This window comes from Esox lucius, chromosome 6, assembly GCF_011004845.1.
Source record: "Esox lucius isolate fEsoLuc1 chromosome 6, fEsoLuc1.pri, whole genome shotgun sequence".
In the NCBI taxonomy this organism is placed as follows: domain Eukaryota; kingdom Metazoa; phylum Chordata; class Actinopteri; order Esociformes; family Esocidae; genus Esox; species Esox lucius.
Genome location: NC_047574.1, coordinates 14413240 through 14428644, shown reverse-complemented (window position 1 = coordinate 14428644; position 15405 = coordinate 14413240). Strand labels below are relative to the sequence as shown.

Sequence of the window (15405 nt, the reverse complement as noted above, 5' to 3'; positions counted from 1 at the left end):
ATCTTTCTATACAAGGTTCCACACAGTGCATGTCAGAGCAAAAACCAAGCCATGACCTGCAAGGAAATCTCCGTAGACCTCTGAGATGGAATTGTGTCTGTAAAGGCCGGTCGTTACAGTTTTATGTTCTGTGTGTTTTACTTCTAGTTTTCACGTTTCTATGTTTAGTCGCATCATTGTAATTGGTTTCCCCTGTGTCTCGTTAACCTCTTGTTAAGTTAAGTCAAGTCATAAATCTGGGAAAGTGCAAGGAGTAAAAAAAATGACAGCGGCTACAAGAAAACATACCATCCTCTTATATCACAAAGATTTAGCATTCACAGTAACATGTTACTGTGAATGCTAAATCATAGTAACATGCCTCTGTAACTTACTCATTCATCATTATACATGATTCATTCAGGGGTTCTCTTAATCTTGGCATTACCAGAATACATTTTTATAGTCAGAGCCCAATAAACATCTACAAAATAGAAAGGTAATTCACTAGTGGGTTTCTACTGGGCAAAACGCAACCCTTCAAATGCATTCTATGACTTCGTTGAATTAAAAGCTTGATGTTGTCATTATGTGAAAAGCATATGGGACCAAATAATAAATATCTGACTACTCAATAAAGAAATTAAAAAGTAAAATTTGTTATTTCACAGTAGTTCGGTCAGGTTAACTTTATGCACATTTAGGACTTTAATATAAATAGAATCCCATTTTTGGTCAAATGTTTGCAGATATACAACAACGGAAAGGCTTCATTAACTTACCACTGTATTTTGGTAGCCAACAGTTTTCTCTCATTACCGTGTTTACCGTGATTGTTTATAACCATTATGAAAGGCCTGATTTGGCAGGGTGCAATCCCATTCTTTGACATATTTACTGTCTGTTCCAACCGTGATCTAAGACTTCTGATTGGGCTACACACAATTCGTATCTACTTTATATACATTTTTTAAAGGCAGTTGACCCCCTGTGGCAAAACTATAAAGGCCTACTGGTTACAAATTCTTAAATGTATTATTGATAAGATAAAAGTAGTCTTAGTTCTTAAACTTACATTTGATGTTACATTTATATCAGTTTATCAGGAGCACTCTTCCTGCAGCCATGATTCTATAGAGAAATTAATTACATTTGTAAGCTCATGTCTATTGGGCCAAAGAGTGAGAGAGATGTGTATTTAATTTGGTTCATTGAGTGATAGAGGTGTCTTGTATCGCTCCCATAACACATGGGCATGGGTGGGTATCAACGCTACAGTGGTGCACAAAACAGAACACCAGCTCACCCTGAATCAGCAGCAGGTTCATTTTGAAATGTTAACTCAAAGGAACTATGCATTTCTATTCAATTTCTTTTATTGCAAAAATATTTTTCAAACACACCAGTCCCTAAGTTCGTTTTCATGACATGACAACTACTGGGGGGATAAATGCTGGTGACCCTGAAAATGTGAATGTCAAAGCCAGAAAATACAAATTATTTTGTTCCTTAGACTCTACACTTTCAGTATACAGTATATAGCTTGCAGGCATTTCTGGAGTGGCAGTATGGGGGTAAAATCTCTGGGGAAGCCAAGTCAGTGAAAAAATCCATATTGCAACCTATAAAGAATTATTCACAGCCTATATGTGCTACAACCAATAGGGCGTTATTCAAAGCCTGTACATATTGCATACTCTACAAGCCATCCATTACAGTTTTGCCGCCTATCAATCCATTGATTTTTCATACTATGACAGAGGGTTGTACAGTGGGGAGAACAAGTATTTGATACACTGCCGATTTTGCAGGTTTTCCTACTTACAACGCATGTAGAGGTCTGTAATTTGTATCATAGGTACACTTCAAATCCAGAAAATCACATTGTATGATTTTTAAATAATTCATTAGCATTTTATTGCATGACATAACTATTTGATCACCTACTAACCAGTAAGAATTCCGGCTCTCACAGACCTGTTAGTTTTTCTTTAAGAAGCCCTCTTGTTCTCCACACATTGCCTGTATTAAATGCACCTGTTTGAACTCGTTACCTGTATAAAAGACACCTGTCCACACACTCAATCAAACAGACTCCAACCTCTCCACAATGGCAAAGACCAGAGAGCTGTGTAAGGATATCAGGGATAAAATTGTAGACCTGCACAAGGCTGGGATGGGCTACAGGACAATAGCCAAGCAGCTTGGTGAGAAGGCAACAACTGTATGCGGAATTATTAGAAAATGGAAGAAGTTCAAGATGACGTCAATCTCCCTCGGTCTGGGGCTCCATGCAAGATCTCACCTCGTGGGGCATCAATGATCATGAGGAAGGTGAGGGATCAGCCCAGAACTACACGGCAGGACCTGGTCATTGACCTGAAGAGAGCTGGGACCACAGTCTCAAAGAAAACCATTAGTAACACACTACGCCGTCATGGATTATAATCCTGCAGCGCACGTAAGGACCCCCAGCTCAAGCCAGCGCATGTCCAGGCCCATTTGAAGTTTGCCAATGACCATCTGGATGATCCAAAGGAGGAATGGGAGACGGTCATGTGGTCTGATAAGATAAAAATAGAGCTTTTTGGTCTAAACTCCACTCGCCGTGTTTGGAGGAAGAAGAAGGATTAGTGCAACCCCAAGAACACCATCCCAACCGTGAAGCATGGAGGTGGAAACATCATTCTTTGGGGATGCTTTTCTGCAAAGGGGACAGGACGACTGCACCGTATTTGGCCAACAACCTCCTACCCTCAGTAAGAGCATTGAAGTTGTGGCTGGGTCTTCCAGCATGACAACGACCCGAAACACACAGCCAGGGCAACTAAGGAGTGGCTCCGTAAGAAGCATCTCAAGGTCCTGGAGTGGTCTAGCCAGTCTCCAGACCTGAACCCAATAGAAAATCTTTGGAGGGAGCTGAAAGTCCGTATTGCCCAGCGACAGCCTCGAAACCTGAAGGATCTGGAGAAGGTCTGTATGGAGGAGTGGGCCAAAATCGGCAGTGTATCAAATATTTGTTCTCCCCACTGTATGTGAAAACCTTGTATGTGAAAACTCATGTAATTACTATGGTTTAAATAGGGCAAATGCTAACGAGAGCCTGGCAGAGGTGAACCCTGGCATTATGCCTACAACAATATTGGAGAAATTAAATCAAATAATTAACAGCTCACACAGCATTCCTGAAATGAAGCACACATTTTTTACCAAAGTTTAAGCTAATTCATAAACGCAACACAGTTTCATGCATGCTCAATATCTGTATAAAATACCCTTTTCAGCTCCTGTTAATAAATGTTATTTCAAATACACTATATTGAAATACAATCACAGGAATATAGCTATGGACAATTAAACCATTATTTCCCATCACAACATATTAAGTAGCATGAAAATGTGAGAATTGTCTTGAAGCCCCAGACAATATTTTATGCTCAGCACAGTTTTGCATGATGATGCTAGTCAAGCATGCATGGCCAAAACTAGAAAATAAAAACTATTCATTGTGTAAATTAAACATTTTGATTAGAGCATCACGTCAACAGTATGAACAGTAATGTACCATATGAAATTTAACTAGGTTGAATATGTAACTAAATCAATGCCTCAGGTCTAAGCTTTCTTAAATTCCCATAGCAATTATGAACATAATTATTTTAACTCTGTTGATCTGTAAAGAACCTCTTTAGTGGTTTCCCTGTTCTCCCCCACATACAGTATGGCAGTGCTTAATGTATTCTCCCCTACATATGCTGGAGCTTAAACACATGGACAATTATATGTACTGTATGTGTTTGTGTACAATTGCCCTGGAATGACGCTGCTATCATTTAGGATTTGCTGTACGGTGCAATAAATCAGGCAGTGTGAGGGTAGGTTGAGACACTTTACCCATCTAATAAATGAAATAACCAGGAATCAATGTGTTTTTTCTTCTGCAGTCTCAGCAAAAATGCATTGTAATCTTCGCATTGGTGTGCTGTTTTGCTGTGCTGGTGGCCTTGATCTTCTCAGCGGTGGATGTCTGGGGAGAGGATGAAGATGGTATAACAGAAGAGAACTGTAACAAGAACTGCAGGTGAGAGATCCATCTCTATTCTGGGCAGTTGTTACATCGCCTTGCTATAGATTAAAACACGGGGTCTCAAATCTTTTCTAGCATGAGAGCAACTTTATAATAAAAAGGCACATCCTCTCTCAAGCTTTCCTAGGTCCTTGGTGTCCAAGATAAAGTATTGCACTATGTTTAATAACATTATACTGGGTAAAATGAGTTATAAAGAAGGTTAATAAAGAATATAGGACAATTAGAAGATCATCTGAAAGAAAACCAAAACGTAGATTTCATGCCCACTTTGTTGTGAAGGTAGCTAGTTAATCTTCGCATTAGTGTTGAAAGAACACAACTCTGTTCTTTCTAAACATCTCGGGCTACAGTGTTAACATTTTCACAGCTAGTCTAACAGTCCAAGCACTGTGACCCTTCAGAACACAATAATTATGAGTAAAAATATAAAGGCATCAGACTCAGAGGATAGGTCTTCATTTAGTAAACACAATTATGTTTTTGAGGGAACCCAAACGTTTTGCAAGGAAATTCAAAACAATAGTCTTTAAAATAATATGAATGTGTATAGACAATTTATTTGAAGACTGTAGAATAATTGTTTGTATCTGTAAAAATATATTCTACTGGACTTCTGCTCTCTCAGTCTGAAAATTGTTCTTTGATCTAGTGGCTCAAAAGGTCATTATTAATTAAGAGGCTCTGCCATTAGACATCAAGACCCCATGCTGTTTGGATGTCCTTGTTTCAAATTGAACAAATAATGATCTGTTGTGTTACATATGACCACCCCAGCCTTTTACTTATTCCAGCCTTTATGGGTAGAAAAACACAGTAGCTACTGTAAGTAGCTTGTAAAACAATATGGACATACTGGCATAGCTGACACCATGGCAACCCCCAAACAGTGGTGGCCATGAACTCTGTGGGCCCATGCACCCATAATCTATGAACATTTTTATATTAATAATTATTCCAGTGAAGTATTTGTGTTATCCAATAATATACATGGAAGAAAATATCTTTTTTATTCATCTCTGGTCAACTTCTCATTTTTCTAATGTTTGACTATGATATTCATAGTAGTTAGTAAGTTTGGAATCAGGTAGGAGAGTGCCACACACTGGGCGTGTCTACACATTATTTGGCATGCATCTGTTTGAACTACAATGGAAATAAAAGGTCTACACACCCCTGTTAAAATGCCAGGTTCTTGTGATGTAAAAGAATGAGACAAAGATAAATCATGTCAGAACTTTTTCCACCTTTACTGTGACCTTTAATGTGAACAATTCAATTGAAAAACTGAAATTGGTGAATAATCTCACCTACTACTCTATATTTTCTGCCAGATCAGTCCTGTGTGTAGGGCAGTCTCTGTGGTGTTAATAAGCTGTACAGCTCAGTGGTTATTTCACACCAGTTTGTCACTTGAAAAGCAATTAATGATCTTGGCATTGGGGGGGGGGGCAGAACTCAGAACCTGTAGGGGGCCTTGACAAATGGCACTAACATCATAAACAGGGAGCGTGTATCATCTCATTTGTAAAAAGTTACAATCACGTGGCTAGCATGTAGAAAATGTTTTTCTACCTAAAATGGCCAACAAAATTAAGAGAGAACTGTGAGTCTGCTTGTCATCAAGTCAATGTAAAATGTCTAATGCAGCACTTATTATTTTAGATATTCTTGAAAAGGGTAAGGCTTCAATTGTCAGTGGACAAGAACTCTGCTTTCCCTGTTTAAAGGGGTCGCTGGTTCTACAATTGGGATGCCAGAATGCAGAACAGCTTTGACTGGGCTGCACAGATGAGACACCCTGGAGGCAGGGAGAGGAAGTTCCCCTTGCTGCTCAGGAGGCAAGCTTAACTGTTGTTGTAGTGGATGCGAGCTTCAAATAAAAAATTAGGCTGGTGACATTGACTACTGGCATTTAACCATCACAGGAATAATAAAAATGACCTCAATCTTATACACAGTAATCTCATCATGCTTAGAATGTTCTACCCAGCATTGTTTCTGAGAAGCTGGCTGGAGTATCAGTGCCACAACAAGAGTGGACACTTATTTGTGTCAGAAAACTATGGATAGAGATAAAAATGCAAAGGAAATGTAACTGAAAAACATACTGCAGGTGTTTCTGCTATGTATAATTACTGTACGTTGTCCCACTTGAGGGCATTCAATTGTTAGTCTGGCAATATGATACCAGTTTTCAGGCTTGTATGTATTTCAGACCGATAACATGGAAGGGGAATGAATCATCCATGTTTATGTTGCATGAAAGACTTCTTTTTTTGTAGATGAGTCTGAGGTAATCAGGCAGGGAAGGAACATGGCTGGTTATTAATCTTCTGGACACCTCTCTCTGTTCCATTAGCATGCTGTGATTATGCACCTTTGTTTGTGCACTGGCTCAGCTTGCCTGCTACCAGAATCTCTCTCCCCATCCAGACATTTAACCAAGCCCTAAAGCTACCCGGCATCTCCCTCCTCAATAAGGGTAGAACATGTTATTGTCACATCTAAAAAAAGATATGTTTTACTGTGGGGAGCTGGGCTTTGGAAACAAGATAGAGGCATTTCTCATACCACCAAATAGATCAATTTACTGTCCTGGCATCATATCAGTGAGGCAGAGTGGTACAGTAATTTCCCTCCACAACTTTAGAAATAAAGTCCTGTCCTGCGCTGATGGGTTTAAGCCACTAAGTCAGTTTAGTTTTTGTAACTTAGTGCTTAGTACAGTGTAATTACACATGTATTACACTGTTATAACCAGAGTTGGGGAGTAACGGATTACTAGTAACCCGTTACATGTAACGGCTTACTAGTAACCCGTTACATGAAACGGCTTACAAAAAAACTGTAACTCTTATCCGTTACATTACCAACTAAAATATTACAGATACTTTTGGAAAAAAAAGATTACTTTTGGATTACTTCAATTGAAAAAGAATAGTTGCGCGAAATAATTATGACACGTTGCATGTTTGATTTTTTTATATAATGTTTTAAAAACATTGCTATTTGAACCAAAATAACAATTGCGTGCCTCAGTTATTGTGTGTGATCATCATGCGCGCAAAGGTGGGCGCGCATAACCAGATTAGTGACCGACAAAGCACTAGTTTTATTGGTGAAAACAGAATGTATCTACAATAATATAAGCCACATCTTTCTCAGAACAATGATAACTTGATGTTATACATTTTTCAAATTTCAAGGTCTTTTTCTCAAACGCACCGAACAATACAGCCAGGAAGAGTTTCGAAGATTAGGAAACTATTTGTTTCATAGCTGTATGTAACATGGCGCTACCTTCAAGATAAAACATTATAAGGAATTTATCACGATATTTGAGGAGAAAATGTGTTGGGAAGCACTTTGCCAAAGGATGATGGTTTGCATTTGATGCAGCCACCTCAACTCTGTCCATACAGAGTGATCCTGCTTTTGCTTTGCATCACAGAAAACTGTTTTTATCATTGGCTGTTGAGCGCATTGAATTTAAGCTAAAAGTGCAGGTGTATAATTACACTTTATTTCTTTCATTTGCGTTTTAAAAATCCATCGCTGGTGGCCCTAATAATCACAGGTTACGTTCACGTGGGTACAATTTATTTGTGTGCCGGTGTTCACGATTGCAAACGTGCATTCGCATGCCTGGGGCTTTTGCATCGTTTTGACAACGTTTGTGGTTGTGGAGCAAAACATCAGCCTACTGCAGATTTAGTGTACGCAAGTGTATGCAAATTCAGTTTTTGGCCAGCTACGTAAACTCTACCATTGATTGATCCTGCAAAATGTTTTCAATTGGTTATAGGCTATTCCTATTTGTTTTCTAATGCCTTTTAATTTTTAAGTAATCTAAAGTAATTCAGAGTAATCAGATTATGTTACTGAGTTTGAGTAATCAAAAAGTTACTCATTACAAATGTGGACAGGTAACAGATTACATTTAAAAAGTAACCTGTAACTATTGGTAATTTCAACAAATGTTTATTGCAATGTTCTCTCTAAATATTATCCTATCTTATATGCTGCTGTTTAAAACCATTATGTCAAGTAGGTACTGTTCACAGTAAAAACCCTTCAAAAGTGATGAAGAGTTCTCACAAGTTTCTGCTCACAAGATCAGAAAGGTGTTTAGTATAAAAATAAATTATAGTACGATGTTGCTTGTTATAAATAATTAGAATAGCTGAATGGTATTTGATATGAACTGTCCAGTGGCATTTTTATATGTAAAAAATTGGTGGGGCACAAGCCATTTCAAAATATAGGATACATACTAGTAAAGCTACAAAACTCCAACATGCTTAACAGATAAGCATGGACACACTGACACTCGTCACCATCTATATCAATCCATCCAACAAAAAAATATGACCAATGCACGGACCAGCAACACAAAGGCAGGATGCTAAAATATGCTTTCACTCACCAAGACTGAGGGCTCACTTGAAGAGAAAGGTGGCGCGGTGGTTCTTCCTCTGGGCAAACTTTTCGATTACTTTGGGAATTAAGTCATGTAGCTGCTGAATCAGCTGGCTTTCGATGGACAACATGGCCAATGAGTCGCGGCTGTCCCAAGGGAAGGTTTTTTTACCCTCTTCAAGGTGGAAAAGTTCCTCTCTGACTCGGATGTCGTCATATGTGTTGTTATGATAATTTTCAGCAGAGTAACGTTCTCAGCAAAAGCCTCCTCTAGTTTGTTCTCATGGATAGATCTTAACAGAGACAGGGCCGTCTTACCAGTGTGAAACTCAGTGTGGCGGTACAGAGTGGTCAGCTCAGACTTCAACTTTTCCTTGTTTCCTAGAGGCCATAGTTTCACCGCAGTCAAGCTCAGATGTAGGGAATGACAGGACAAATTGTGGGAAGAGCAAGCTGTCAAGCAGCTTGGCAGCGATCAGGTGGTCACTTTGTGAAAACCTCTGCTCCACCTAGGAGATGACTGTGTCGCATGCCTCCTTCATCACCGGCGCTGTGCTGGTTACTCATGGGCCTGGCTAGTCCGTTCCATCGTGAAAAGCGGCAGGCCATTCATCAGTTTTCTTGCGAATATTCTGGACATTCTCCTTGAAACAGGTGAGCGCACTGCTAATCCCAGATGCATCGATGCTCCGTTTTTGCAGAGTGTTGTATAAAGCATCAACTTCTGGCATAAGAAAAAAAAAATGCCAGCAGCTGCAGAAAGGCTCGGTCCCAGAGTTTTTTTGACAGGCCATGTGCCTCACTTATGGTGGCCTCATCTCATCCTGGTTGTGTGCGTATGTCCTCCATACACAGGAGCAGCGCAGTGCGGTTTTCCCAAACTGCATTGACAGTTCTACTTTTTAAGTTCCATTGTACAGCAGGGGGCAGCAAGTAAATCTGCAAAAAAAACATCTTCAAGATGCTCATCCTTGCTGAACAAAGTTGCTGCAAGGTCAGGATCAGCTGGTGAGCATAGCAGTGAACAAACACCAAGTCGCTTTACTTCAAGTTTCTCCTCCAAATTAAGGGTTTCAAAGCGGTGCTAGAGTATGAAATCCCCTTTATTCATTTTCTCAAGTTATCTAGTGTTTGTCCAGCTAACAAGCTAGCTAAGACAATCTACGCTCCTCGCTCTTCTTGCCGACTAATGTTGGCGCCAGACAGACAGTCTGAAATACAAAATTACGCTCTAGTGGAGCTACCAGCTGTCAGCCCCACCAGGCATCAATTTTGTGTGATCTACATTGATCACACTAACATTCTAAGCATGCGTATTAATATTTTCACACGTACAATGTACATTGCATTGTGAGAGAGGGGCTAGCCCCACATTCACGCTTAGCCTATGGCCTACTACTGCAGAACGCAGTCTGAAGCAGCAAGGCAAGGACCAATGAACATGAAATAAAATCCTAACACAAATGATATGCAATTTAGGAAGATGCTATATTCATAGATAATACATTATAGGAAGTAATCTTTATGTTGACAACATAATTTTGTGGCAGTTCTTTCTGTTGCAGTTCTTTCTGTGCACCACCTGCCCCTAATGACCAGTCGTCCCTGGAACTGTCACAAGGTTTTCACCTCTCATAGACATTATTTTATTTTGTGTTGTACTACTGCTTATTTGTATTTATTGTAATGTTATAAATTGTTTTATGAGAACAAAAATCTGCACAGTATATGCATCTATTTAAAGGCAGGGAGATGAGACAAACAACGGGAGTGCATTTTTTATGTACATACAGTATGTAATCAAAATGCAGGATATATTCATAGCATATTGATCATATCTAATTTAACTCAGTCTTCCATGAAACTGGCAAATTAACTGTTCTATTTCAATTAAACATAATGCAGTTATTTATATTGCATGTTTTTTAGCATTTTAATCATTTAGTAGACACTCTTACCCCAAGTGAGTTACAATAATGACCGAATACATTTATTATATTTCTTTGCACATTTCTGAACATCCCCGGCTCTCTATGCCTGAGCTATCTTGTTAAAGTTCAGTTCAGATATCACGTCATTTTGTTGACAGATATTAATTTGCTGTGGTCCTTGCCACAGAATAATTTCCTATTGTCCTTAATGTTTCAGACCACTTCCTAGCCTGAGAACACTGCTGAAAATGAGGTAAACATATTGGATTTTGTTTGTCAGCCCAAGTGCTTCAGACACATTGCATGCTATTACCAAGGAGGAGTGGTTCCTGCTTTATTTTTCTAGGTCATTAATTCATACCATTCATACATTTTTCATGCTGGGAAATGATTTAACACTAGAGGGAAAATACAGTAAACCATAAAAAACAGAAATGGGATTAATCAAGGAAATTGTGAATGCAGATATACAGCTCTAGAAAAAATTATGAGACACTCCTAATTTTTCTTAAATCAGCATCTCTACGTGTATGGCAGCCATTCCATTCCAGTGTCTGTTACATTCCAGCACAGACACACCACATTTTACTTAATGAGGTACTGATTAGGTGATTACCTGAAACAATTCAAATTTAACGAGGAAAAGTATAAAAACCACCGCTGTGGTCATCACTATACTCTTACAATAGGACCAGATGGATGGCAAAAACAGTGCAAGTAATACCTCATCAGTAATTTGAATTTAAAAAAAACTATTCAGCATGACAAAAGAGTTGAAAATAAAAGCTTTGAGTGAGGAAAAGAAGGGTTCAATTCTGGCTTTACTGACAGTGAGCATCAGGTTGCTTCCATCCTTAAAATTTAAAAAATGGCTGTTCATAAGAACAAGGTCAAACAACAGGCATTGGGGACAACAAAGCTACAGACTGGCAGAGGGTGACAATGACTGCCCACTGACCGAGATGACCGTCAACTCTTTCGAATGTCACTCAACAACCGTAGGATGACATCAAGTGACCTACAAAAAGAATGGCAAACAGCAGCTGGGTTGAAGTGCATGGTGAGGACGGTTCGAAACAGGCTCCTATGGGCAGGGCTGAAGTTGTGCAAAGCTAGAAAAAAGAACCTTCATCAATGAGAAGTAAAGAAGAGCCAAGCTGAAGTTTGCAAAAGACCATAAGGATTGGACCGTAGAGGAATGGAGTATGGTCATCTTCTCTGACGAGTCAAATTTTCAGCTTTGCCCAACACCTGGTCGTCTAATGGTAAGACGGAGACCTGGAGAGGCCTATAAGCCACAGTGTCTCGAACCCACTGTGAAATTTGGTGGAGGATCGGTGATGATCTGGGGATGCTTCAGCAAGGCAGGAATTGGGAAGATTTGTCTTTGTGAAGGATGCATGAATCAAGCCATGAATATACATTTGTTTTCTTTGCATTATTTGAGGTCTGAAATTAATGCATCTTTTTATTTTGACCAGTTGTTGTTTTCTACAAATAAATACTCTAAATGATTATATTTTTATTTGGAATTTAGGAGTAATGTTGTCAGTAGTTTAAAAAAAATGCATAAAATATTGTCAGGGCTGTAAAACCAAACTGACAGGTGGTGAGACAATGACCACCTCATTAAATTCATAACAAATATGGGATATGGTAAGGTAACATTAAGCTCCTCAAATATCCTAAGCTCTTCAAAGAAAGTATTGTTGATCATACATGCACTAAACCACTATAAATAAACAAACATTGGAAGTAGCATTAGTGCGGAGACAGATTAAAATTATCAGTCACTCCAAGCTTTATTTTCCATTACAATCCAAAAGATATAGCATTTTGGGATCTTTGTCCATGGAAGAAGCATATTGAGTTTTGTCACCTTGATAAGAACGACTGCTAAATAACTAGGATGTGAGATCGGTCATTCAGTGCCAGAGTAGCAGCGTTTTCACAAAATTGCAAAATATCCATCATGGCAGGCCTTGAGGCAAATATGTTGCCTGTAAGGATTTGCCCCACGTGGCGCTGCGTGCCCTCTCCAGCTCTCCACCTCGCCAGCGAACTAACCACCTCGCTAGCGTACTAACCACCACGCCAGCGTACTAACCACTGCGCCAGCGTACTAAACACTTCGTCAGCGTACTAACCACTGCGCCAGCATACTAACCACCTCGCCAGCGTACTAACCACTTCGCCAGCGTACTAACCACCTCGCCAGCATACTAACCACTTCGCCAGCGTACTAAACACCGCGCCAGCGTACTAACCACCTCGCCAGCGTACTAACCACTTCGCCAGCGTACTAACCACCTCGCCAGCGTACTAACCACTTCGCCAGCGTACTAAACACCGCGCCAGCGTACTAACCACCTCGCCAGCGTACTAACCACCGCGCCAGCGTACTAACCACCTCGCCAGCGTACTAACCACCGCGCCAGCGTACTAACCACCTCGCCAGCGTACTAACCACCGGCAAGAGATGATGGCAGCAGTGCATCCCACGGTACACACCTGCTCCCCATCACTCATTACCTTGTGTATACGTATGATTTAGTCAAAACCAGGCCATTGGTGTCCAAGATGCTTGCATGACAAATGTTGTCCTCAGTATCAGACCAGATCTGCTTAAAGAATTCTCTTACAGTGAACCATTGCCCCCACAATGGAATTGGGGAAGGAATGTGGATCAGTCTCTGTACGTATGTCAGATTTCACTGTGGTGGACAATGATCTATACAGATACTGTGAGCAGGTCTGGTCTGCATAGAGGTGAGCATCCGTTTCAGCACTAAGGCAGCCCACTGTGAGCGCACATTACCCACACTCATTTACCAATCCCAAAGCGCAGCCGCGAGTGATACTCAAGTAGACGGAACTTCAGAGATTTTTAAAGCCTAACTTTATCTCTTAGATGATGGGCACATTTTTCAGTTTAGTCCATCACATGAATAAAGCTACTATCAAGTAGGTCTACCTAATCCTAGCAGCAAGGGAACGGGCAGAAAGTCTGTTGCAACGACACATTGGAGTGGAGTGGAATATTAAATGGTGGGATCATTTTATAGCAGAATCCAAGGCTCTGTGAATATGAATGTCACCCATTGATGGGTTACCAGACTACTAGATGCCCGAAATGTATCACAATGTTTTAATGATTTCCATTTAACACACCAATTTAAGCAGAGCAATTAAGTGTATTGTAATTGTACATTACTGACACAAATGTCTAAAATATATTTCTGTGTAATGTCTTCCATCTTCTGTGTTGATTTACATTTTTAATCCCTACCCATGTTCCACTGGAGGCCTTTTGTCTCTTGTCAGGTCATCACTGTAAATAGTGTTTGTTCTAAAAATGAACCAACCCGTTAAGTGAATTAATGAATTCAATAACTGGAAATATTCAAACATTAAGACATATGGATTCATTCCAGAAATTAAATTTAACAATCTCACAACCTTGGCCTGATAATGGCTTTCATTGCATTATACTGCAGTGGCTTGGACAATTCATTCAGACTGCTGATGCTGGAAGAACTTTAAGTCTGTCTGGTTACTGTATATTGTCTGACAAAGGAAATGTCTTGGATGCTACTGCTGGAAGGTCTGCCAGAAAAAGTAAACAGTGTTCATTCATAAACAACTGGGTGCACAGAGTAATGTAGTACTTTGAGTCTGACTGGACCAGTACTTAGCAAAAAATGTTTTGACAAACTCTTCTCTTGCCGCTTGTTTTATTATATGCAGTCATGAAAATACGTTTACATGAATAAAGTTATATAAAATAAATAACAGTATATTTATTGTACTTTAACATCAGAAACAGTGGCTTCCACTAATGGAGTAATGGAAGATGGCTATGAGCCTTTTCTAGGCCATCACCATCAGAAAACTGTAGTATTTGGTTTCGAGCCTGCCACTACACAGTCTTGGATCAATATGTATCTTGTAAAAAGACATTCAACACCAGCAATTAGACATGTACAGCAATGCACAGAATGATCACATCTAAGTGGCTATCCATCATGTAGTCATTAATAGAATCTTTAGATTAACCTTAAGTACTAAGGTAGAATATCCTCATGTTTATTAGTTTAGTAGATTTTGGTACTAATGGTTTCATACACTATGAATTGCAGTGTGCTCCGTTTGACAATTGGGCATAAGTTAACAAGTTTACTCAAACTGTATCTGAAATGTACACACGGAAAAGTGACTTTTTAATGACAAAACAGATCTATCTGTACTTCCTCTGTACATTAATGGTATAAAAACTTAACAACTGAAATAAAGAAGTCCAATCTCAATGATTTTATTAGAGGTGTGTGCTTGGTCAAAAATAGTACCACATGTTAATATGGATGTTTTTGAAAAAGTACATAATATGTGTAATTCTAGTAATAGACTGCCATTAGACCTGCATAATGGTATTCAAATTATATTGGAGGATCCGGAGCTCAGAATCAAACCTGTCAAAAAAATGTTCTTAGCTCAGGTCCTGACGCATGAATGATTCAGCTAGATTCACACATTGTTAAATAACTTGCAAATTTAAAATTGCAATAGGAATCTTTCATCGTAGGCAGTGAGCTACCAAGCCAGGTAAGGTTAGATATTTATTTAGCAAACTGACCTAGCTAGCTATAGTTTACTTGAACAACAATACCGTTTCCAAGGGCTTTTTCAAATAATTGATTTGTGTAAGCTACAGGACCCAGGGAGAAAACCATCAGTCAAACTAGTGAACACGTTTACCAGTTTCTGAAGGTTCACTGTGTTACTGTAAAAATTCGCTAAAAAGCACAGAGAAAATACATATTTAGCCAATCCGAAATTGTGAAGAATGGTAAGAATGTTGTGTCTGGCTATAGGTTTAATGTGCTTTTATTTGTTTTCCTTTTTGTGGTATGATAAAACAGATCAATTCTGAAGGCTCCAAAAGTTAATTTCTCCTAGTATGCCTTTCAATATATCTTTTGTTGGGTG

At 39.3% G+C, this 15405-nt stretch overlaps 1 protein-coding gene across 4 annotated transcripts in view; it reads left to right on the top strand.

Moving 5' to 3' along the window:
* Nucleotides 1-15405, top strand: part of LOC105010523 (inactive phospholipase D5) — a 56961-nt gene that overhangs the window by 30138 nt on the left and 11418 nt on the right. For 3 of the 4 annotated variants that reach the window (XM_020047087.3, XM_020047090.3, XM_020047089.3), the window contains 2 exons: nt 3924-4060; nt 10637-10672. In XM_020047087.3, the coding sequence (XP_019902646.2) occupies nt 3924-4060; nt 10637-10672 (173 nt within the window). The remainder of the gene's footprint in view (nt 1-3923; nt 4061-10636; nt 10673-15405) is intronic. The other variant, XM_020047088.3, reaches the window with a different exon arrangement.